We start from the raw sequence: 23,991 nt of genomic DNA, 5'->3' as shown, positions 1-23,991 counted from the left end.
TCATGACTGTCTGCTTCCTGGCAACCCGGGGCAGCATGGGCTGCAGATATCACCCACGCTCCCTGCCCCCTGACCAGCATAGGCTCCTTCCTAAACCCTCAGCACAACGGCCCCATCAAGTAATGCAGGTAACCCCATGCCCACTGGACAGATGAGGACCAGGTGGGCCCAAGCAGCCAGGCTCTACAGTAGCATCAGACCAAACCTTGCACCAGAAGCTGCAGGGCCAAGGCATGAACTGCTTTTGGCACTCCCCAGCTCGTGTGGGCAGATCTGCCTGGCAGGGACAGGCCTGCCAACCTTACAGGCCCTTCAGTTTTCTCATCTGGGCCTTTCAGGCTGGGGTATTCCCCATGGTCTGGCTCCATGGGACTAGATTTTGCAGGTGGGGAAGGGACCGTGGATGGGCAGGTGCCAGGCAGTTGGACCACGGTGCTTTTGAGTCCTAGGCCAATGTAGCAGAAGCCTGGTGCCCGAGGTTGGAAATGAGGAAGGGGCCACCATGAATCAGTCATAGCTGAGACCAGCTCAGCCCTGTCCCCGAGCATGGAGGAGAGGAAGGGATAAGTGGAGACGAAGAGGGGCGCATGGCTGGCCAGTCTGTCCCTTCCTCCACCCCCATCACCCCCAAGGAAGACCAGGAAGTCCCAGACCCCTTCACCACTACCCCAGGGGCAGTCCCAGCTGGTGACAAGCAACAGGCCTTGCTGCTTGGGAGCTGGAGGGGGAGGGGGCCCAATCCCTAAGGAACTCAGAGTGGAGGAGTCGGGGTAAGGGCTGGGGGGCTGAGCAGGGTGACGCATTAAGTATAGGCTGTGGAAGGAGCGTGAGCAGAGACCACCTCCCCGCCGGCCTGTGCCAAGTTGTATCCCTTCCCAGAAAACCTGCCCCCCATTATCCAATTTTTTGAGACCCTGCAGATAGCACCTCCCCCAAGAAGCCATCCTTCACTTCTGACTCTCCCAGCCTTCCATGCCTGTGAGGCCCCATTCTCTTTGGGTGGATTAGTTTGCTCCTGTTGGCCCTGCTAATCTTGCTCAGAGAAGCAAGGAAAGGGGCTGCTGAGGCCCTCTCGTGGTGGAATTTCAGACAGACGGACGGGCGGGGTAAGGAGTTTCTACTTGAAAGTCCCCAAATCCAAGATGAAGCCAGGCTGTGGTTTGGACCAGTACATGCTCATTTATGTATAATAATTATTATTATTATAATAATTGTTACTCAGACTGTTAAAAAAATACCTTTTCTGAGGGGAATGGGGCCCCCAGCCTGCGCCTGGGCAGGGGAGCAGGGGTTAGCACCATTAGGGCGCGAGGATGGGGCTCCACCGCAGCCCGTGGTGAGGCGCTGAGGTCCGTGAGTCAGTGCGTGAGTTGGTCTGTGTGTCCTGGTCCGGCCATAGGCCGGGATGCGGGTCAGCGACGGGCGACCCGCTGATGGCCGCGGGAGGGGGCGCTGCGGCCAGGTGGGGGACAGGAGCGGCAGCACTGGGTGCGGACGGTGGCCAGCTGGCAGCGGCCGAGCAGGCGCAGTGTCTCGCAGAAACCGAAGGACAGGCGATCCTGCTCGCAGCCTACAGGGGAGGGGCAGGTCAGGACAGGCGGGAGGGAACGGCCAGCCTGTGCAGCACCCCTAACCCGCTCCCACCCACACCCTGCGCCCTGGGGCTTCCCTGGGCTTTTACCTGTGCCATGCTGCCCAGTCCCCCAACAGCCTTAGGGGGACTGCAGCAGCCGCCTCCAGGGCACAGGCCTCCCAGTGTCTGCAGGGAGTCCTAACAGCCCTGCCCCACTGCCCTTGACCTGGGCCCACCAGGACTCTGGAGCCGCACTGCACTGCTTAGGTTCCAAAGGAAAGACCCCGAGACCCAACTCCTGACCACCTCAGCTGCCTGTGAGACACTGAAGTGCCTGCACTGGCGGTGGCCCTACCCCAGTCCTTCAGGTCAACTTAGGCCCCTGCCAGCCCGCAGCAGTCTCTGCCCCTACCTCTCCTACCTCCCCCCTGCTCAAGTGCCCCTGTCCTGCCAGACCTCAATGCCTACCTCCAGCCACTCAGGCCTTTCTCAGCCTCAGCTTCCAGGTCACAGAGAGACAGAGTCCCATCGGCCAGGCCGGCCCCCTCCACCCTCACCTCTCAGCTGGGCATTGAGGCCCAGAGAGCCAGCAAGGCCCTGGCAGGGACCAAGCCCGTGCTAGGCGGTGGGGGGAAAGCTGCAGGCTGTGCTTGTTGGACTGAGGCTTGGCCTGGCCCCCCTGCCCTGTGGTTATTGGAGCTATTTTTGGGAAGTGGCTTGCTTCCAGCCTCCTGGCTTTGCTCCCACTGCTGCTGACAGCCCCCAGCTGCCACCGTGCCTGCTCACTGCAGCCCAGACCTCCTGAGGCGGAGCAGCAGGAGGGCAGCAGGCCCGGGACATCCCCAGGGGCTAACAGAGGGCACGAGGCAGCAGGCAGGTCTCCAGTCAAAGCTCTGCTCTCTGAGGGCACCTCCCACCCCAGCTATGGAGGCAGCTTTACCTACACATCTGCAGACCTGTGTCCTAGCCCTGTTGCGTGACCTCGGGGCAAGCTTCCAAACCCCTCGTGCCTCGGTTCCCTCCTCTGTAAATAACCTCCAAAGGCGAACGGATGTGGTGATGCTGTCAGCTGCCTCACCGGTGACCACACACCCTGGAGCTTCCAGGCTTTCCAAATGCTCTAGTACTCAGCCATCAAAACATCCTGGAAGTTCTAGAATCTCAGGGCCCTCTCCCAGCTGCCCCTTTACCCTTCACAGGTGGCAGAAAATTCCTCACATGGGATCATTTATAGTCCAGACACCTGACCATCCCAACACAGGCCCCTCCCTCCAGCCCACCTCCAGCCCAGGAGACCTTGTGGTCCAGGCCTATCCACAAGGGCCCAGGGGCCTCTGTTCCTGATCTCTCTCTCAGCTCCCAGGTGTCCCCCTCAGAGCCCTGACAGGCAAGTACTTGGGGCAGCAAGAGGTACTCTGAGGTGCGTGCTGAATGAATGATGAGGGCAGGGCGGCCGGCTCAGGGCTGGTGGCATCTACACTGGGCCCTGAGGGGAGGGGATTGGAGGCAGGAAGTTACCCCAGTGAGAAGCAGGGCAGCAAGACAGTGCCACTCTGCATCTGGGGGCTTGAACACTAGCAAGCGGCCATCTAAGATGCATCAATTGGTCTCAACCCACCTGGGGCAAAGGAGAATGAAGAATACCAAGGACACAAGGTAATTACGAGCCCAAGAGACAGAAAGGGCCACATAAACCAGAGACTACATCAGCCTGAGACCAGAAGAACTAGATAGTGCACGGCTACAACCGATGACTGCCCTGACAGGGAACACAACAGAGAACCCCTGAGGGAGCAGGAGAGCAGTGGGAAACAGACCCCAAATTCTTGTAAAAAGACTAAACTTAACGGTCTGACTGAGACTAGAAGGACCCCAGTGGTCATGGCCCCCAGACCTTCTGTTAGCCCAGGACAGGAACCATTCCCAAAGCCAACTCTTCAGACAGGGATTGGACTGGGCAATGGGATAGAAAAAGATGCTGGTGAAGAATGAGCTTCTTGGATCAAGTAGACACTTGAGACTATGTTGGCATCTCCTATCTGGAGGGGAGATGAGAGGGAAGAGGGGGTTAGAAGCTGGCAGAACGGACACAAAAAGAGAGAATGGAGGGAAGAAGCGGGCTGTCTCATTAGGGGGAGAGCAACTAGGAGTATATAGCAAGGTATATATAAATTTTTGTATGAAAGACTGACTTGAGTTGTAAACTTTCACTTAAAGCACAATGAAAATTTTAAAAAAGTGCCGCTCTGGGCCTGGGTGAGGGCTGCCAAGGAGCCAGTGGCTGGTAGAGACAGCCATGTTGGGCAAGGGGGACGAAGCAAACTGGGCAGATCCTGGAGGCCCTGAACACCGGACTGAGGGCCATGGACTGTCCTAGGGGTGGGGCAGACAGCGAAGACGCACTGGAGCTGCTGTGTTCAGGGCACAGCGCTGAGCCTCTGCTTCCGTTGGCTGTACCCTGGGGGTCAGACTGGCAGAGGCAGCCCCAGGCCCATTCCCTAACTTAGTGTGAGGGAAAGCAGGAGAATGGCTGGGAGAGAAGCCAGCTCTTCCTGAGGCACCTCCCAGGTGCCTCCGTGGTGCTGGGCCCCTCACCCAAGGCCTCACTCTTCTGTCCCCACCACTACCCCGAGGATGGAGTGTCAGCTCCTTTATGCAGAAGGAAGTGGTGACCAAGGCCACACAGCTGGCGAGGCGGCCCAGGTGTGAGTTCAGGGCCACTCGGATCCCCATGCTCAGCACTGCTGGGGGTGGCTTGGGCTGCAGGAAGGAAGTGTGTGTGTGTGTGTGTGTGTGTGTACACGCATGTGTCCAGAGCCACCTCTGGCTCAGGCCCTTCCCGTCAGGAGGACTCAGCTGGCCAGGAAGCCGCCAGGACCTGGGAGGGAGGCCCCATCCTGTGGCTCCACTGCTTATGCTGGGCAGCCCGCTTTGGCCAGGGAATGGACAGGCCAGAGCTGGGGGTGGAAGCCCACCCAGGCTAAGCCTTCACACAGTGTCGGAACATCCCCGGCCTGGCTATGAGGAATAACTGAGGCCCAAAGGGAAAAGAACTTATGCCCGAGGTCATACAGCAGCTTACACTTTTCCCCGGAGGCCAGGAAAAGCTGCCTGTAGGTGCCTGTGTGGCTAAGACCCCTCTGGCCCTGATTCCCAGCACAGTCCCAGTGTCTGTGTGGCACGTGGCCCCTGAGGCCAGACCACAGATGGAGCTGACCAGTGCTGAGGGGGGCAGTAATTTGATGGCCCCCCCTTTCCTACCATCCTCCTGGCCCCCAATGCTTGCAGAGAGCAGGGGTGGGAGCACTCACGTGGGGGCTCTGCAGGCTCACAGTCCTGGGTGCCACACGGCCGGGAGCTCTCCGGCCAGGCCTCGTGGCCACACTGGTCGCTGTCTTCCTCAGGCAGCCCCGTCTGGGTGTTAACACACTTGACCAGGCGCCGCTGGACGCCACCACCACAGGGATCCGAGCACTGTGGGAGTAGGGAGGGGTCAGGACCCTGCCTCAGCCAGGCCTTGGGATGGGGGCACCCCTGGGGCAGCCGCCACCTCCGCCACCACCACCTCTAAGAAGCCTTCCTGCTGCCCTCACCCCTTAGAGCCTCCTTGGAGGGGCTGCTCCCTTGGGCAAGCCCCAGCCAGCCCTGTCCCTGGAGCCCACTTGGGGTTTGGATGGCAGGATTTGCACCGGCAGGGTTTGGGGTGGTGGGGGGCATTCTAGGTGGGGCACAGCGGCTCTGAGAGCAGGGAGAACCCTCCCAGCCACAGGAGTCGGGTTGGGGTATGGAGCTGCCAGGCTGGTGTGAGGGCTCCATGATGGAGCCTTGATGCAGAGATGTGGACAGATATTGCAAGGTCTGAGTGACCACGTGAGACCCTGCCGAGGGGGGTGGGCAGTGGAGTGAAGGAGGCAGAAAGCATCCCACTCAGGGCTGGCCATCCTGAGTCAAGCTTTGTTCTCATTCAGCTCTGATATTTAAGCCTAAAATGAAGTTTAACGTGTGCCAACATTTGCCACCCATGTGCCAGGCCTATGCTAAGTGCTTCACTGGGTTACTTCCCTTAGTCCTCAGAAGCTCCCCCACCGGCTGTTCCCATTTCATAGATGAGAAAACAAAGGCCTGGCAAGGCAAAGCAACCTACCCAGAGTCACTCAGCTAACCAGTGGGACAAGGACTCCAAGGCCCAGCTCAGGACACAAATCTGAGATTCTCTTGGCCTCAAACAGTCCTGGGAGTGGCTGTGGGGGGCACAGGCCTGGCAGGAAGGAGTTCTGCCCACCCCATGATCACCCTTACCCAAGGCCATGCTGGCCCCTCTCCTACCCTTTCTGACACACTGGCTTTTGTTCAGTTCCCTGAACACCCTGAGCTCAGGGCTTTGCACTTGCTGTTCCTTTATCCCTGCCCTTCCCAGCACTGTCTCCTCCTTCAGGCCCCCTTCTCAGAAGGCCTTCCCTGCCTTGAAGCACATGTCACAGCCTGTGGTGCGTCCACTTCTTTTTTTAGTCTGTTTCTCCTGGCAGGCTGTATGCTCCGGCGGGGCGGGGACCTCGTCTGGCCACCACTGTATCTGCAGCCTGGTGCACATTCCACACTTGACAACTCATTGTTCAAGGAACAAACGACCTCCCTCCAGCGCCTGCTGAGCACCTGCCCCCAGTCCTCAGCTCACCTGGCCCCAGGGCCCCACCACCCACTGGGTGCAGGGGTGGGTGTTGCAGGGGCGAGTGGTATTGGGTCTCAGCGCCTCCTCGCAGAGGCCCGGCTCTGGGCAGGTCACCAGACGCTGCTGCTCACCACCACCACAGGCCTCAGAGCACTGGTGAGACAGGGAAGGGTCAGGACATGGCCAGGGTCCGAGGACGCCCCCCACCCCATCCTGGGCACCAAGGCCTCACCTCCCTCCAGGAAGAGATGTACCAGCTGAGGCAGGGCTGGGCCCCGCAGGGTCGTCGGGCAGGCGGCTTGGCAGGCCCGGGCTGGCAGTGGAAGGGCCGCAGTGGCCGTTGGTCCCTGGTGTCCACACACTGCACGTCCCGCACCGAGGCACCTCCGCCACAGCTTCGGGAGCACTGGGGGCCAAGGGACAGACAGGTGACCCAGGGAGGGATGTGGCAGGGCAGGCACTGAGCCATCCCCTGAAAACTCGTTGCCGTTGAGTTGATTCTGACTCCTGGCAACCCCATGTGTTACAGAGTAGAACTGCTCCATAGGGTTTCCTTGGGTGTAATCTTTATGGGAGCAGATTGCCAGGCCTTTCTTCCCCAGAGCCAGTGGGTGGGTTTGAACTGCCAATCTTTCAGATGCCTGGGGCAAAGCCTTAAAGAGCCCAAGAAGAGACCAGGGCCAGCCCAGACAGCAGAGCACCATTGCCAGGGCTGCCACGAGATGGGACAGATGGAAAGAGAGGGACAGAGAGGGACAAAGGTGAGTCAGTGAGAGTGAAACCCAGAGGGGTTGGAAAGTAAAGTACAGAGAAGAGGATACAGCCAACAGGAGAAGGGGCTTGGAACAGTCAAATCAAAGAAATAGAGATTCAAAGACTCAAAAGAGATTAGCAGTTAAACACAATAAAGTACAAAAATGTGGAGTGTGGAGCCCTCCTCTGCCCTTATTGGGGGCTGCTGCTGATCCCGGAACAGAGGGCCAGCCACGGAGACCCCAGGGATCCACTCCATGTGCCCCTAGGCCACCTGTCTTGGCTGCATCCTCACTTCTGCCCTCCCCCTAGCTGATCGTGATCCGCACCTTGCTCCAGTTACCGGTGTGCCAGGCAGCACAGGGCCGCAGGTGGCAGCGGCGGGCAGGCTGGGGCCGGCCAGCAGGGGCGCAGTCCTTCTCCTGGCCAGAGCTGCAGCGCACGGGCCTCCAGACGGCACCCAGGCCGCAGGTGGTGGAGCACTGGGGGGAAACGGGGGGAGAGGCCTGTGAGGACTGGGCAGGTCCTTGCTCCCTCTAGCCCCCTGCAGCCAGGAGACCACCCCATCAAGGTGAGTGGGACTTTGGCCAAGCCAGGGCCTCAGTTTCCTTACCTGCAAAATGGGCTCCTCCACCTACCTCCCAGGGAGACTGTGAGGATGAAAAGTCAACCCCCAACCCCAGTCACTAAGTGTCCCTTCTCACAGGGTGAGAGGAGCCTAATGAGCCTCATTGCTTCCCAGAGTCCCTTGGGAAGGAAGTCTGGGCTCTAGTCCCAGAGGCCAAACTGCAGGGTAACCCTGGGCAAAACCTGCCCTCTCTGGGCCTCAGCCTGCTTCTCCCCGTCCCCAAATTAGGCTCTGAAGAGAAAGAGCTCTCTCCTTATACAGTAACAATCTGGAGGCCTGGGGTGGGGCATGTGGAGTCACTGAGTGGTGCAAATGGTTAACACACTCAGCTGCTAATCGAAAGAGTGAATGTTCAAGTCCACCCAGAGGCACCTTGGAAGAAAGGCCTGGTGATCTACTTCTGAAAAATCAGCCACTGAAAATCAGCACAGTTCTATTCTGACACGTGGGGTCGCCATGAGTCACGATCAACTTGACAGCAAGTGGTTAACTGGGTAGGGCGCGGACCCCTTGCAGGCCCCCCGACAAAGCAGGTAGAGCCATTGAGGGGACGGTGAGATGGAAGGGTCAAGAGCAGCACCTGAAGGAGCCAGGCTGAGCCTCAGGGAAGAATGGTGGAGTCAGGCAGCTTCAAGGAGTGGGGAGCTCGCCAGGCAACATGACTTCATAGGCACCGAGGGCAGGGCTGGGTCCTAGGTCAAGTGAGAAGATCTTTCCCACAAACAGAGCTGTCTGGATGAGCTCCTCAGCTCTAGGGGTGTGCAAGCTAGCATGTGAGAAGGGTGCCTCAGGCCTCCCAACAGAGGGGGCGGTCTTGCCAGCTGGCCCTAGGAGACTCAGATTAAAGGCTTTGGATCTGCTCCTCCTGGCTGCCCCTCATGTATACCTGCACTCAGGGACAGGCCTCTGGGGCTTCTGCACAGAGACAGAGCCAGGTGGGCTGCCCCCCCCCCCCCCACCGCTCACTTGGGTAACTTAAGTGTGACGAGGCAGTAAACTGGGCCTCTAGCCCTCATCAGCTTCACCCACCTCACAGGAACTCCACCCACCACTGTCGGTTCCCTAATCTCAGGAATTCCTGCACCCCTGGAGGCAGGAAACAGGGCTCGTGTCTTGCTCACTTCCACATGAGGAAACTGAGTCACAAGGTGCTGCTCACACTGCCACACACCCAGACACCCGTGCCACTTGCCTCGCTCCAGCTCCCCACTTCCCAGCTGGCATTCTTCACAGCTGGCAGGTTCGCGCGGGGCCCCTCCTCGGCCAGGCTGGGCTCCAGGGGCTGGGCCACAGGGGCTCTGCTGCTGCTGGCGGAACTGCCCAGAGCTGGCGTGGACAGCAGCATGGTACTTGGGGGCACCTCAGGGCTGGGGGGCTCAGGCTGCCCTGAGGGTTCCGGGTTCAGGGTGGTCACCCAGGGCATCTGCTCTAGGCCAGGCAAGGCTGTCGGAAGGACGGTCCCCAGCACTGCTGGCATCTGCAGCCCCCGGGGAGCTGGTCCTGAGGCTGAAAGGGTGGGAGTCCCTGGCTCCAGGGGGCCATCTCTGCCCAGGGTCCCTGACGGAGTGGTTGTGGGAAGAGGGGGAGGAGCCGTCCCCACAGTAGTAAGCCACAGCTCACCGTCTACCGGCCCCAGGCCACCCTCCAGAGCTGGGTCCGGGGCCACAGTCCCTGCTGTCCATAGCTCCAGCACGTCAGGACTAGGAGAGGAGCGGATGGTGGTGGTGGAGGACAAGGAGGGCAGCGTGGTGCGAGGACTTGGGGGCAGAGGGGGCACTCTGTGGCCTAAGGCCTCCTCATCATCCTCAGCAACTTCATTGGTCCTCTCCCACCATGGAGAGGGTGGCTGGCTCTGGCTGTCCTCCCACACCGGGAACTCATTCTGGCTCCCTGGGGCAACAGGTGTCCCCATGCCACCAACTGAAGCAGTGGGCCAGGGCAAGCTAGGGAGCCCAAAGTCCGGGGCCCCAATGGGGGCATCTTCCTCAGACAAAAAATTGGCCAAGAGGTTCCCAGGGGCCTGATCCAAAGGTGGGGACAGGGAGTGGCCAGCCTGGCTGGGCCAAGGGGCAGGGAGCCCATCTCCCAGTCCTGGAGGCTCAGTGGCAGGTATGAGGGTGCTCGTGGGGGGCTCAGTGGGATTGCTCGGGGGTAGGGGCATGCGCTCCCCTGTGCCCGCCCGGTCTGGGTCCAGCTCCTTAAGGGGATCGTAAGACAGGTCCTCGTGGAAGTTAATGAAATTATAGTCATAGTAGAAGTCATCAACAAACACAGGCCCCGCAGGGCCCAGCTCCAGGTCCTCCTCCGCGATGGCATTGCCCATGCTCACCGGCTCAGGTGTCGACTGGGGCACAGGGCGTGGGGCCAGGCGGTGGGGGATGAAGTCCACCTCATTGAAGAGTTCCCGGCTGGAGGTGCCACTGCCTGAACCTTCTGGGTCCAACATGTCCAAGGGCCATGGACAGGGCCTCAGAGGGCAGGCGGCCTCACTGGCTGGCCGCTGGGCCTCATCGCAGGGGGCACCAGTGTCATTGGTGCACAAGACACGTCGATGTTGAGTGCCTGCCCCGCATGTCACTGGGCACTGCAGGGGGAGATCAGGGTGAGGGGCTGGGACATGGCGGAGTAACCTCCCACTGCCAGACAGCACCGTGGCAGAGGCCTCAGCCAGCCTTCTCTGGCCGTGCCCAGCTCAGGGCCCTGGCTCGTTGCTATGGCTGCTAAGACATCCTGGTCCCGGAGGCTTTGGGCACAGGGGCTGGACCCCGGGGTCCCCCAGCCTCCCTCCCACCCATGGTGCTAGGCAATAAAGGCCCCATGAAGGCTCTTTCTGCCTCCCTGGAACCCAAGACAGTGCAGCTCGGGTGCACCTGTCCCGGCCCCCTCCCACCCCAACACTCACCTGAGACCAGTTCCCAACAGCCCAGGTGGCGGGACAGGGCACGTCATGGTTGCAGGGGGTTTTGGCGGGGGGCTGGGGCAGGTGTTCACAGGCATGTGGCTCCAGGGCACTCTGCTCATCCAGCCCCACGCTGTGGATGCAGTGCACCATCCGGTGGGAGAGGCCCCCAGGACCACAGGAGCGGGAGCATGGCTGCCACTCGCCTGCCCACCACCTGACAGGGGGGCACACAGGTGACATCAGCATGGGCTCAGTGGGCTCACAAGCAGGGAGGACCAGGCCAGCCTCCCAGGCGCTCAGGGTTTGGGCAGGGTCAGGTCTGAGCCCTGGATGATTCCAGAGCTCCAAGCCTAGGTTGGTGCCCTGCCCCCAAAGCCTGGCAGTGTGGCATAGTCCCCATTGCCCAGGAGGCCTGGGTTCAAATCCTGCCACCCTCACCCCAGGGGTCCTGGGGAAGACTCAAGGCCTGTCAACATCCAGAGCCCCAAAGAGGAGGTGACAAGGGGGAGCCTAGGCTGGGGTGGAAGGCAACCAGGGGTTGGGGGCTTCAGTCTTGGGCAAGAGCCTGCCTTGTTCTACTCCTCCCCTTTGATGTGGAGGTCTGCGGCAGGACAGGACCAGACGCTCGGGAGCAGTGGTGATAGTGGTGCTCACCGGGCCGGGCATGGGTCCTCACTGCACTTCCTCTGGCGGTCATCGGGTCGGTCCAGGGGGTCACAGTGTCCCTCGTCCACGGGCCCTGCCTGCCGCTCAGTGCAGTACACGCTCTGCCTCTGAATGCCTGGGGAGGCCACGGGGGTTCAGTCTGGGCCTGCTACCCATGATGCCCCCTGCCCAAGCCATCCCAACCTGACACTTGGCCATACCCGGGGGCCTTCCCAGAACAGGAATATTCAAATGTCTCTGGCCCAGATTCCTGATCTTGAGATCCCTGGACATTGAGGGTCAAAGATGGGGAGCCTGAGGGGCAGAAGGGGGAGAGGCTGAGGGGTAGGGAGAGGGAGAAGAGCGAGCAAGGGTTAGACGGCTATAAAAACCCACTGCCATCAAGCCAATCCTGACTCACAGCGAACCTGTAAGACAGAGTGAACTGCCCCACAGGGTTTCCAAGGCTGTCATCATTACAGAAGCAGACTGCCAAATCTCTCACAGAGTGGCTGGTGGGCTCGAACTGCCCACCTTCCAGTTAGGAGCCAAGAACTTAACCAGTCTTCCACCAAAGCTCCTTTCAGGTTGCTATACATTTTATAAATGGTTAAAAGAAATAAGGAAATGTGACTGGGCCATTGGCCTCAGAGGCTCATGGGCTGGGTGGGAAGGTCCTTGTCACATCCCAGCCTCCCTCTTCCCTGCCCCTGCAGCCTTGGCCTTACTGCTCTTCCTGTGAGGCAGAAGCCCAGAGAGCAACAGACTCTGGGTCTCCCAGGAGGGGCTGGGGGCCCCAGGGAGGAAGGGTCCCCTGGGAAGCCCTTCCTCCAGGTAAGAGCTGGAGAAGGGGAATGAGCCCACCCTGACAGGTGCCTTCAGGTGAAGGTACGGGAAGGAGGAGCCAGATATTCAGAATGGAGCAGAGACATAGGCCCCAGAGCCCCCAGACCTGAGCAATGAGCAATGAGAAGAGATGGGAGAGAGAGCCAGTGCCTTTCTGAAGACAGAAGGATAACAGCTGAGACATACTCAGCACCACCATGAGCTTTGCTTGCCTTATCTCATGTAACCTCCCAGTGGCCCCATGAGACAGGGGCTGTTGCTATCTCCATTTTCAGACAGGGAAACTGAGGCTCAGAGAAGCAAAGTTCCAAGCCCATGGTAGCCCAGCAAATAAGCAGGGAGCTGGGAAATAAAGCTGGGCACCCTGCCCAGAGACAGCCTCTGTGTCTGCTCCCCTTCTCACCTGTGCCACAGGTGACTGTGCACTTCATCCAAGGTCCATAGTGCCAGGAGAACTCGGGCAGCTGGGCTTTGTCGTGGCCATCCGCCTCCCGGTGGATGGTGTACTCATAGCGCACCCCCGGGTTGCTCTCCTGGAACAGTAGCTGGGGAAGGCAGGTGAGGGCCCCATGAGCACAAGGTGTCCTCCCCACCTGCCCAGGACCTGCCACCCAGAGTAACCACCCTAAAGGAGCCAACCCCAGACCACCTCTGAACTGGGGTTATTCTGTGGGGACATTTTAGAGATGGGCAGAGGCCTCAGCAGTAAAGCCAGACCCAGAGCCAGGCTGTATGATTGTGCGAGGGCTTACACTCTGCCATGGGGGGCAGGGTCTGAGAACCCCATCTCTGCTCCACCCCACCCCAGACCTCAGGAGGCAGGCACCTGGATCCAAACAGGCTCGGCAGTGGGGCCTGGGGACGTGAGGTTCTCCCAGTTGCCTCTGCGGGCATATGTGAAGGTGGTGCCCGCCACCTGGTAGTCCCCATTCCACTGGATGGTCCAGCCACCGTTGAGGAAGTACTTATCCGGGTCCTCGCTCCGCAAGGCCAGGAAGTTGGCAGCCTCGGCCACCTCCTCGATGCGGATCTCACGCGCGCCAGCTGGGATCAGCCCCACGTCCACATACCCTGTTATGAGGAGGTTGTGCAGAGTCCTCAGGGTGGGAGGGGTGGCTGTCCCCCGCCATTTTCCTGAACTTCTCTTCCCGCTTGCCCCTTCCTGCTTATGCCCGATTCCACCATTAGCTTCAGATTCTGAGATCTCCCAAGAGGCAGATGCTCAGATCAGTCCTAAATTACCAAACCCTCAGAAAAGCTCCTCAAACCCTGCCCCCGTGACCCATGCTCCGTTAATCCTTTCCTAGAGGCCTTGGCTGGCCCTTCCCTGGTCTCCTTGTCACAAGGCTGCTTGTCATACCCGGGTCCAGTATGACCTTTCAAAAAAACCAAACTGACTGGGACATCTTCCCCACCTACATGGCCTTTTTCTTTTCCTTCATTTAGGGAGCACCCACCACATACCTGGCACTACTCTAAGCACTTTACACAGGTTAATGCAAGTGTTAACGGCCCTATGAGGTAGGTACTACTGTTATCCTAGGGGAAACTGAGGCACAGGGAGGTTAAGTAACTTGCCCGAGGGTCCTGCTGGGATATGAACCAGGCTTCAGGGTCTGTGTTTTTAACCTCACGGTGTACTCCATCTTCCGGATGAAATCTAAGCTTCTTGACCCGGCATTCAAGGCCCCCACAGCCATGCTACCTTCCTTACAGGCTCCTAGACATAGCACACTCTTCTTGCCTCCAGGTGTAGGCACAGTTGTCTCCCTTTGGAACACTCCTCCCTATTTTGTCTGAGTCCTTTATGATTCAGCTCAACTTCTGCCTCCTCCAGGAAGTCTTCCCTGACCTCCCCAGGTCAGCACCTTCCTCAGTGCTCCCAGCCCCCTGGGCCTCTCTCCACTGCATTTGTCTACCAAGGGATCACTGTCTACTTTGTCACCCTGTCAGACTGTGAGTTCTTCACCTCCATGTCCCCACCAACTACCATTCAGTTGACATTTCAGCAATGTACACAAAACAACCCGAGGCAAGGGAGTGGAGCTGCGGGGGCGGGGAGTGGGGAGGGGTCTCTGAAGCTTTGTAAGAAGACAATACCCTGCTGAAAGGGCCAGGGATCACCCACAAGCCTGGCTGGCTCAGCCTGGGTCCCTGGGGCAGTGGGTTCCCATGAGGACAGGTCTCCGCATCTGGGATGAGGTACCCCTCACTCCCACAGGGCGTCTGGACCAGGCAAGAAGGCTTCCCTGCTTCCCATCTCTAGCCTGGGTGGGGATCACAGTGCCAAGGGGAAGGGCTTGGGGGAGATGAGAAAGGGGTGGCTAGGGCCCAGAGCACCCCCACCCGCCAGCTGTCCCACCCATACCCAGGCCCTCCGCCTCCTCAAAGGTCTTGCTCACGGTGTGGCAGGTGGAGCCATTCCCATGGCATACACCGCAACGGTCCTCCACGGCACCTGAGTCAATCTCGAAGTCACAGCCAACATTCTGTAACACATCGGGGGGAGGAAAGGCCCCTTGTGCTGGGCCACCGGCTGCCAGCCCTCTCCTGGCCCCCAGCCCCAGGGGTTTGCCAGGGCCTCAAGGACAGAGCTCTGGAGTAGAGACTGGGAGCCCTTGGCTCTGGGCCCTGATCCACTGCAGTTGTGTGGTGTGACCCCAGGTGAACCCTTCTCCGAGTCTCAGTTTCCTCAGATGTGAAATGGGGAGATTAATCTGTGAGGATTGCATGGAACAAGAGATGGGAAAAGTTTTATAGAACACTATGGCGGGCAGGACAGCTGGTAACCATGGGCTCCTGACCAGTGTGTTTCATGGATTTTCCAGAAGCAGGATTCAAAGTCAAAGGCACTTGGGATTGGCACTTTCCGTGCTGGTCCTCCTGAGGCCAGTCCTCGAAGCCCCCAGTGGCTTCATTGGTTGGAAACCAAAAACCAAACCCATTGCCGGCAAGTCAATTCTGACTCATGGGGACATTACAGGACAGAGTAGAACTGCCCCATAGGGTTCCAAGGCTGTCATCTTTATGGAAGCAGACTGCCACATCTTTCTCCCACTGAGTGGCTGGCAGGTTCGAACCGCCAACCTTTCGGTTAGCAACTAAGCACTTAACCACTGCGCCACCAGCGTTCCTTTCATTTCTTGGAAGCAGGGACAAAAAGGGAGGTGTGGCCACCACAATTACCGGAAATAATAAGAATTGCTACCAAATGCCAGCTGGAGCCAACCTTTTTCTATCAAAGAGGAAACAATTGCCTGGAGTCATCCAGCCAGCAGGAGGCAGAGCCACTGCTGGGCTCAGGTTTCCTGGATGTGCAGGCCTGTGGGGAGAAGCTGTGGCAGCATGTGGGAAGGTGGGGTGCAGAAGTAGGAGCTGGGGGTATGAAGCCAAACTGTGAGGGGTCTCAAGAGCCAGGGGAGAGCTGGGGGCTTCGCCCTAGAAGTGACAGAAGGCCATCAAAGGCTTCACTGGCAGGAACCAGGAAGCTCAGTGGTACAGCCTGGGAGATCAGGAGGGGCCCAGAAGAGGACCTGGTGCTGCCAGGCGGGTTGGGGGCAGGCGGTGCTGGGAGAGCCCTCTTCCTATCCGGGCACACCTTGCAGATGCCGTTGATGCAGAGGTCACGGCTGGCCCGGCCCTGGTAGCAGGGGGTGCCGTCGACCACGGCGTCCCGCAGCTTCTCAGCAAAGTACTCATTCAAGGGCCGGCAGTGCAGCTCGCAGGGGTTCACTGGGGGCCCAAGTGGAGGAGCCATCAGGGACAGCCAGGGCAGGCGTCACGGAGGTCTCCAGGAAGACCCCACCACAAGCATCAACAACAGGCCAAGGGTCCAGAACCACCATGCAAACACGCCGGAGGCTCCAACTGGACTGGTAACTATCTGCAAGCTAGGAGTGAGCAGCAGCCCCAGGGCACAGGGGGAAAGAGCCCAGGACTGGGGGGTGGGGACAGAGCCTCCTGCCTGTACCACCGGGTGACCTTGGGCCCACAAATCCCCACTGCTCTGGGCCTCATTCCCCCACAGGCATTAGGACTTACCATCATTGACCACAGGAACCCAGGTGTGCAGCTGGCCCTTGTAGAGCATAGCATCAAAGTGGCTGCACTGGACATGGCGGAAGGAGGGATGGCCGGGCGGACAGGCCTGCAGGTTGCACAGGCGGAAGCGCTTACGCTCGCCCACACAGTATTTGCCCTTGTATTTGGGCCTGTGGGGAGAGCCAGGTGGGGGCTGAGTGAGTACACGGTGAATGCACTCGGATCCAGGAGTAGGCCCTCAGAGTGAGCAGCCTCTGCCTGCATCCCTAACACCCAGAGACTCCTGCCACCCACCTTTGCTCACACTGTTCTCCCCTCTTGGGCTGCCCACCCTCTGGCTCAAACAGACACCTCCTCCCTACTCATAACAACCTAAAGGAAGGTAGCAGCAGAAAGCCTGGGCTCTGCCCTCAACCTGCTGTGTGACCTTGGGCAAGTCTTTGGCCCTCTCTGGTCCTCAGTTTCTGCATCTATAAAATGGGTTGGGACTGCCTCTGCAGAGGGCTGTTGGGAGGTTGGAACAAGCTTCAGATGTGACCAACACTGGCTGGAGGGGTTCCTCCAAGTCTCCAGCCCATGAGACCCAGTGTCCCGATGAGCCCATGTGCCAGTAGACTTGTTCCTGGTGGCAGCACCTCAGCCCAGGTCAAAAGGAAGCCCTTGCCGAGAGGTCTGTCCCTGAGCACGTCACCTGAACCCCACCTACATCTGGGCCTGTGTTGCTGTCCCCACCTCAGCTCAGACAGGTAGGCCAGTCGGTCAGGAGGGGTAGAGGCCAAAGTCTGCCAAGAAAAGGCCCAAGGAGGGGCTAGTTATGAATCCCATGCCCACCCAGGGGCAGCCCAGTGACGAGGGGTTCAACCAAAAGAACCAGTAGCCCCAGTCTATGGCACTGCCGGCCTCCACACCTCACTGGATCTGCACCTCAGATGGGGAAACTGAGGCCCAGAGAGGTGCAGTCACTCATCCCAAGTCACATAACCATCACCTCAGTGCTGCCCAACCTCTCAACTGCCCCCAACCTCATCTCAGACCCAGGTTGTACCTCTGAGGCTGCTAAGCAGTAACTTTTTTTTTTTTAAACTTCTTTGTTTAAAATTAAATAATATTTTGGATTAGATATAATTATTTTTCATTTTCAGTACACTTGTCTCTTGTGGTACCTTTTTTTTTTTCCGAAATTATATTGGCCCTAAAAAGACATTTATTTTTCATCAGGAGCTGTTGAGCTTAAAGTTTACCGCTTTTTTTTTTTTTTTTAATTGTAAAAGTACATATAACACAACATTTGCTAAGGTAACGTTTTTCATGTGTACATTTAGTGCACCGATTACGTTAATCATGTTGTACAAACATCACCAATATCTATTGCCAAATTTGCCATTGTTCTAAACAGAAACTCACTGCCTCCTAAACAACGACCCCTCGCTTCCCCCTCCCTTCGCCTCTGGTGCCCACTAATAAATGAGGCCTCACACATTTAAGCAGCAACTACTTGCTGAGTACTTACTATAGACTAGTCTCTGTGATAAATGCCATACCTGCAGTAACTGCATTTTCCCGTCCACAGCTCTCTTAGGTGGGCTGCATTGCCCGACCATGCAGGTGAGGAAAGTGAGGCTCAGAGAAGGTTTGGAGAAGGCCCTTGCCCCAGAGTAGAGAGGGGATCTGAACCCTGAGAATTGTCTCAGGTCCAGGGTCTAAGCTCTTAACCAATGCCCTTTCCTGCCACCCTCCAGCCGGCTGTTGCTTTGTTGTATGGCCTCTGATGAGTCCCTCCAGTCTTTGGGCCTCAGTGTTCCCATCTCTGCAATGGGGTCAGCAGTAGGGGCCCTGTCAGATGCCAGGACACCCCCCTGGGGGGGGACCCAAGGCGGCTCTGGGCACTACAAGCTTGGCCTCTCAGAGTGGAGGCTGGGACAGAGCCAAGATCTCCCCCAGTTGTTTGCCTCTGCTTGAAGCCCTAGATCCCATTCTGCCACAGGCCCCTGGGCCCACACTTACACAGGCTGTGTGCACTGCCGTTCAGTGCTCTGCACGCCCACACCACAACTCCGTGAGCAGACGGACCAGGCACTCCAGCCAGACCAGCTGCCATCCACAGCCTCGGGCCGGAAGCCCACAGGAACACATTCTCCATTGAGACACCACTACAGAGAGAGAGGGCAGCCCCACCCCAAGCCTATCAGTCATCCTCACCCTAGTGAGAATGAGGTAGGCAGGAAGACCTAGAGAGGGAGGGTCAAAGAGGTGGGGAGCCCCACACAGGCATCCAAGACACAGGCCTCATGATGGAACTGAGCAGGGAATGAAAAAGCCCACATGCTGCCTGTCTTGGCGGATCACAGGGACTCAGGCCAGAGAGGGCTGGGAGTGCTAAAAGCTCAAGCCAGTCTGTGAGCTAAGGCTGATCCCATGGCACAGTGGCAAGTCTGGCCCCCACCCCCCACCACAAGTGGGCTGAGGGCATCCCCTACCTTCTTCTCCCCACACCTGGTACCATCCACAGCTGCATCCAGCTTGGAGTGACAGGTGGTCCCCACAGAGCACCAGAGAGTGTGGCAGACATTCTGCAAAGAGGAGGGCACGGCCAGACCCTCACCCCCTCCCCAGTGCAGCCACCCACCCTGCCCCCCCACCACTGCCCCCGAGGCTCCTGGGCACCCCTCCATGGGACTGGCACATGGGGGAGGAGGTCTGCAGACATGAAGACTCCCAGAGGCCCCCACTTGACTTCTGTTTCTACTCCCTCTCCCACCCATTTGCCTTCTGACTGGGTGGTGGTATGGGGAGCCCTGGGTGGGGCCCTGAGGCTGGGGTTTGCTGCTCAGAGCTGTGGCCTCCAGCCGATCCACAAGCTCTCGAGCAGGAGCCCAAGCCCACTTGCCTGGACAGGTGTCCATGAAGCTGTGGGGCCTTTGCCCATGCCCATCAATGTAAGTGACCATCCCCAGGACCCCACCGGGGCTTTTATTTCCCCTCTTTTAGACATCAGCTGTAGGAAGGAGGAGGGACTTGCCCAAAGCTCTGCAGTTGGCAAATGGTTGACCCAGAGTTCGGGCATGGGTCTGTGACCATCCAATCTGAGGCTTCTTCCATAGGCTACTCCGTGTCTCCGTGAGGAGGCTGAACCCAGGGCTGGGCAGGGTCCCTCCAAGGCTAGTGTCCCCAGGCTGGAAAGGACTGTCCCCTGAGTCCTTCTGCCTGCTGGGCCACACACATCCCTCTGCCCGCACTCACGTCCATGTCATCACAGAAGGTGGAGTATGCCCCATACTGCAGACGGCATTGGTGGCTCACATCATAAAGGACACCGGGCAGCACTGAGGGAAAGTCGATGACATCCTTGGTGGGAGGGTCATCCAGGCACAGGCCCCATCCACGGCTGCAGAGATGGTACAAGAGGACAGGGTGAGGGACCACCTGTGACCCAGGGTGAGGGGCAGCCAGTGAGGCCCATCAGGGTGGCCTCAGTGGCACCAGGAGAGTATGCGAGCTGAAAATGGGTATAAAGCCCTAAACTTGCAGGAAAATTCCAACATCTGCCTCCAGCCTCGACTCCATCCCCCAGCCTCCTGGCCTCTCCCACCTGGCACTCCAGTGCAGCTGAACAACTCACCCCCACTGACCCCCACTGTCAGGCCTTTGCACACGCCATTCTCTCGAGCACGTGCTTCGCTCCTCCAACTCTACCTGCTGAAGGTCTCTCTCCTCAAGATCCAGCCCAAGGGCCTTTCCCCTAGAAGTCCCTCTGGACCATCAAGTCCTCAAGTGGCCCCTGCGCCGAGCCCCTGCAGCCTCCCCACAAGCCCAGGTCCTGGAGCTGGGCCATCCCTGACAGGGATCTGGAGAGCATCACAACACAGTTGATAAAACACAGGGCCTAGCATGGCCCCGCCCCGGGCTGAGACCTAGGGTCATCTGTGGAAGGACCAGAGCCTGAAAGCAGCCCCCACACAGTTGCCAACCTGAGAGAGCCCAGGGGTACCCCTGCCGACCCCTGGGGCTGCCCTCCCTGCCCTGTCATTCCATTAGTGACTGCTGTCTTCCTCCAGCCAGCAGGCCCTGGCAGGCCCTGGGGAACCAGGCAGACACGAGCTAGGCACAGTCTGTGTCCAACCCAGACCCCTGCTGATGTCCCACCTGAACATAAGGCTGCCCACATGCTGCACCAGGCAGGGAGCCAGGAGGCACAAGGGCCCCGGTGGGGCCATCCCAAGCCCAGCTTGACAGCCTCTGCGCTAGCTCACTCTGTGAACCTTTTGAGTGTGGCCACTGCCTCTGGGGCCGGGGCCATCTGTGCCCTTGCTGGGCCCAGGCAAGCACCAGTGCAGCAGTATTTTGGAGCTTGAGTGCGCTGGCCTGCTGGCCAGCCCTGTCCAGTGCTCCGTGTAGTCCTGAGGGGATCACAGGAGGATCTGGGGGAAGACCCTCGGGCTGGGGGCCAAGGATGGGGCAGGCCTGGGCAGGCAGCAGGCCCCAGGCTCTACCCAGAGCTCAAGGAACAAAGCTTTGGTGACTAGGCTCTTGCCGAGGGCCCTGGGCCTCCTCCTGGAATCACTCGAACCTCCTGTGCTGAGGAAACTGATGGCTCCACATGGGTGTGGGCAAATGCACAGCTGTCGTATCTACCCCTCTGGCCCCAGACGACCACGGGCCAGGCTGGCTGGGGGTACTGAGCGGGCCCCTCTCATATGCTGCTCACAATACCCTGGGCAGAAGTCTATTATTACCCTGCCCTTAGATGCGGGGCCCAGAGCGGCACACCTCTGCCCCGGGTCACACAGGAGGGGGCAGTGGTCAGGACTTGAAGCAGGCCCAGGCTGCAGCGTCCACGCTGCATCCACTCTCTGGGCTGCTCTCAGTGTGGGGCTCTTCTCGCCCAACGATGGGCCTGACTTGAAATACTTCACCCTAAATACCAGTTCAAAAACATGCCAGGGACCAAGGAGGACAGAAGCTGGCTGAATGGACATGGAAATACAGGGTGGAGAGAAGGAGCATGCTGTCTCATTAGGGGGAGACCAACTAGGAGTATATAGGAAGGTGTATATAAAGTTTTTTTGAGAGACATACTTGATTTGTAAACTTTCACTTAAAGCACAATAAAAACTTAAAAAAAAAAAAACACGCCAGTGAGGTCTAGCGGGGAGAAAGTGGAGTGTTTCATGTGCCCGCCTCAGCTGGGGGCTCCGGGGCCTACACTCTGAGGCAGAACAGCGTGCACTGAGGCTTCCTCTCTCCCTCTGGCACACCACAACTCACAAGATGCAGAGTGGGGGCACTCACCTTGCCTCTGACTCAGACTGGCCTGGGAGCCACTCTGAGGGAGCTCTTCTGACTTGGGGTTCTGAGGGTGAGGACAGCTCAGGCCCCATCCCTACCTGGGCCTCACACCAACACCCTGGGCAGAAGTCTATTATTACCCTGCCCTTAGATGCAGCCCCAGAGCGGCGCACCTCTGCCCCAAGTCACACAGGAGGGGGCAGTGGTCAAATCCCAGCCCTTCCGCTTTCTGGCTGGGACCCAGTGCCAAGGTTTCTGTAGACCTGCTGCTGGGTAGCTGGAGTGACAATGACCCATAGAGCCCATCCTGTGTGTGAGTGGAAAGTTGTGGGGGATGGGGCGGCCCTCACAGGATCTGCCACCAGAATCAGGGCTACATCAGGCCCAGGTGCTGACTGAAGAATCAAAAACTTGAGTTCTTTTCCCCTTCTCCCCCAGCTGTGGATGCTGTGTGACCTGGGGCCACCCCTCACCCTCTCTGGGCCTTCACATCCACATCAACAAAAGTCTGAGGTGGCCTGTGTGATCCCCAAGCTGCAGAGGTATAAATAGCAGCATCTACTTGGGAGAAGTCACACGGGCAGCCGGCGGTCAGCCCTTCCTTCCTCGGGCCGGCTCCCTGCCAGGCCCCTCACGCTGCCGACGGGCTCCCAGATCCCCAAGCCCGTCAGCCCTTCCCCTTGGAAGACGCCTCCTCGCTCTAATTATATCCGAGCTGGGCGGCCCCACACTGGTCAAAGGAGGCAGTGGGCAGCTCCAGTGGGCAGTCTCACTCACCCCACATGCATACAAGTGGACTGCCAAGTGCTGCTGCCACCTGTGGGAGGGCCATGAGCGCAAGCCCCCTTCATCCTGGGTTCTGGTTGGGGAGCCTGGGGTGGTGGCGGCTCAGGCTGAAGTGAAATCAGTGGCGACCTGACACTATCTCTGCCTGCCTCTCTCCCTGCAGAAACCCCGGCGGCAAGGGCAGGAGTGAGCAGAGTGCTCCCCCAAGCCCCACCTCACCCCTCTCCTCAGGGTCACTTAAAGCAGTTCTCAGCACCAAAAGGCTCTTCAGGGCAAACCTCTTGGACTGGTAATGCCCATAAGCCCTTAAAAGCAAACTTGTTGGCTTTAAGTCGATTCTGACTCATAGCATCCCTATACTGCAGAGTAGAAACTGCCCCACAGGGTTTCCAAGGAGTGGCTGGGGAATTCAAACTGCCGACCTTTTGGGTAGCAGCTGTAGCTCTTAACCGCTATGCCACCAGGGCTCCGGTAATGCCCATAGGCTCCGGAAACTTCTGTCCGGCCACACGACCATGTCTTGAGGATTCCTCTAGCCTTTAACCATGCCATGCCCTCCACCTAGAACACACTTCTTCCCCAGGATACTCCAAATTGGCCTTTAGAGGGCAGCTCCAAGGCCCCTCCTCAGAGAGGATGTTCTTGGAGTGTTTCCTGACTGAGGCTGGCATCCCTCTCTGGATTCCTACAACTCCCACCACGCTGTCTGCCACAGCGCCAATCACCCTGATTGTCACATGTCTGTCTCCCCCCAGTGAGGGCTGTGAGGGCCACGAGGGTAGGCTCCCTGTCTGTCGTTGTTTATCACCGTATCCCTAAGCACAGGGCCTGCTGCACGCTGGGGCTTGATTAACGTTTGTTGATATAGCAAGAGCCTGAGTTTGAGACCAGGCTGGGATTCAGTCATGTCTGGTTGTATGCAGCCTGATAAACATCTGTTTATAAGAGTCTGAGGAGCATTGGGTCCAGTGGAGCCAGTAGGATGGTCTGTGAGGGCCTTCGAGACTCGCCTTGCCCCAAAACGCTGCCTAACTCCACATTATGGCCCCTTTTTCACCTACGACTCTCGCTCTTTCTGCCTCCAGCCCTGCTTGGGTGGGCCCAATTTCTGGCTCCTACCTCACCTCCAATGAGGAGGCTGAGAGCTAGGGGGCTGGAAGACAGGCTGGTGCCACTCTTCCCATCTGAGCACCCCCTTTCTTGGTCTGAGCACCCCTCTCCTTTCACCTTCTTCTAGGACCTTCGATTCTTCCTTGCCTGACTCCCAAGACAGAAGGTGCTCAGGGAGGTGAGAGTGCTGGACCCACCTTGGAGGGGGGACATCCTTCTTCTTCCCCAGCACCCTTCAGTGGTGGGGCACACAGCTCTGTCTTGGGAAAAGTCCTCCATCCTGCTTAGAGCCATGGCTCTGGGAGGCCCTAGCTGGCCCAGGCTCTCGCCCTCCCCTCCCACTCTCGCCCCAGGCCCCGAGCCAAGTCCATCACGCATTCCAGGAGCTGAATGAGGACAGAGCCCCATCTGTCTGTCTGTCAGGGTGGTAGGCAGCACCCTGGATGGGGCCTCTAGGAAGCTGGCACAGGCAACAAGCCTGGGGATGCTGTGGGGGCAGCTACTGTTCTGATTTTCCAGCCCCTCTCTAGGGGAAGAGACACACCCTTGGGGCTTTTTTCAACCCTCCTCTCCATTCCAACTGGTCGTGCAGTGGTTAAGAGCTCAGCTGATAACCAAAAGATCGGCAGTTCGAATCCACCAGCCTCTCCTCGGAAACCCTATGGGGCAGTTCCACTCTGTCCTATATGGTCACTGTGAGTCAAAATGACTCAATGGCAATGGGTTTTCTCCATCCCCATGGCCACTTCCCT

At 58.7% G+C, this 23,991-nt stretch overlaps 1 protein-coding gene across 2 annotated transcripts in view; it reads right to left on the bottom strand.

Annotated features, from left to right (window-relative positions):
- Positions 1-1,301: 1,301 nt before the first annotated feature.
- ADAMTS7 (ADAM metallopeptidase with thrombospondin type 1 motif 7) overlaps positions 1,302-23,991 on the bottom strand; it is a 48,180-nt gene continuing 25,490 nt past the window's right edge. Inside the window, exons 9-24 of one of the 2 annotated variants that reach the window (XM_064267212.1) lie at positions 19,298-19,442; positions 18,535-18,627; positions 18,062-18,207; positions 16,058-16,227; positions 15,615-15,748; positions 14,385-14,505; positions 12,843-13,087; positions 12,420-12,561; positions 11,180-11,306; positions 10,526-10,739; positions 8,816-10,207; positions 7,325-7,477; positions 6,475-6,648; positions 6,249-6,395; positions 4,885-5,047; positions 1,302-1,570 (exon numbers count right to left, since the gene is read on the bottom strand). In XM_064267212.1, coding sequence (XP_064123282.1) covers positions 1,413-1,570; positions 4,885-5,047; positions 6,249-6,395; positions 6,475-6,648; positions 7,325-7,477; positions 8,816-10,207; positions 10,526-10,739; positions 11,180-11,306; positions 12,420-12,561; positions 12,843-13,087; positions 14,385-14,505; positions 15,615-15,748; positions 16,058-16,227; positions 18,062-18,207; positions 18,535-18,627; positions 19,298-19,442 — 3,724 coding nt within the window. In that variant the 3' untranslated portion in view covers positions 1,302-1,412. Of the gene's footprint in view, positions 1,571-4,884; positions 5,048-6,248; positions 6,396-6,474; positions 6,649-7,324; positions 7,478-8,203; positions 10,208-10,525; positions 10,740-11,179; positions 11,307-12,419; positions 12,562-12,842; positions 13,088-14,384; positions 14,506-15,614; positions 15,749-16,057; positions 16,228-18,061; positions 18,208-18,534; positions 18,628-19,297; positions 19,443-23,991 lie in introns of those variants that run through there. The other variant, XR_010317389.1, reaches the window with a different exon arrangement.

This window comes from Loxodonta africana, chromosome 13 (assembly GCF_030014295.1).
Source record: "Loxodonta africana isolate mLoxAfr1 chromosome 13, mLoxAfr1.hap2, whole genome shotgun sequence".
NCBI lineage: Eukaryota > Metazoa > Chordata > Mammalia > Proboscidea > Elephantidae > Loxodonta > Loxodonta africana.
This window is presented reverse-complemented; position numbering and strand designations above follow the sequence as displayed.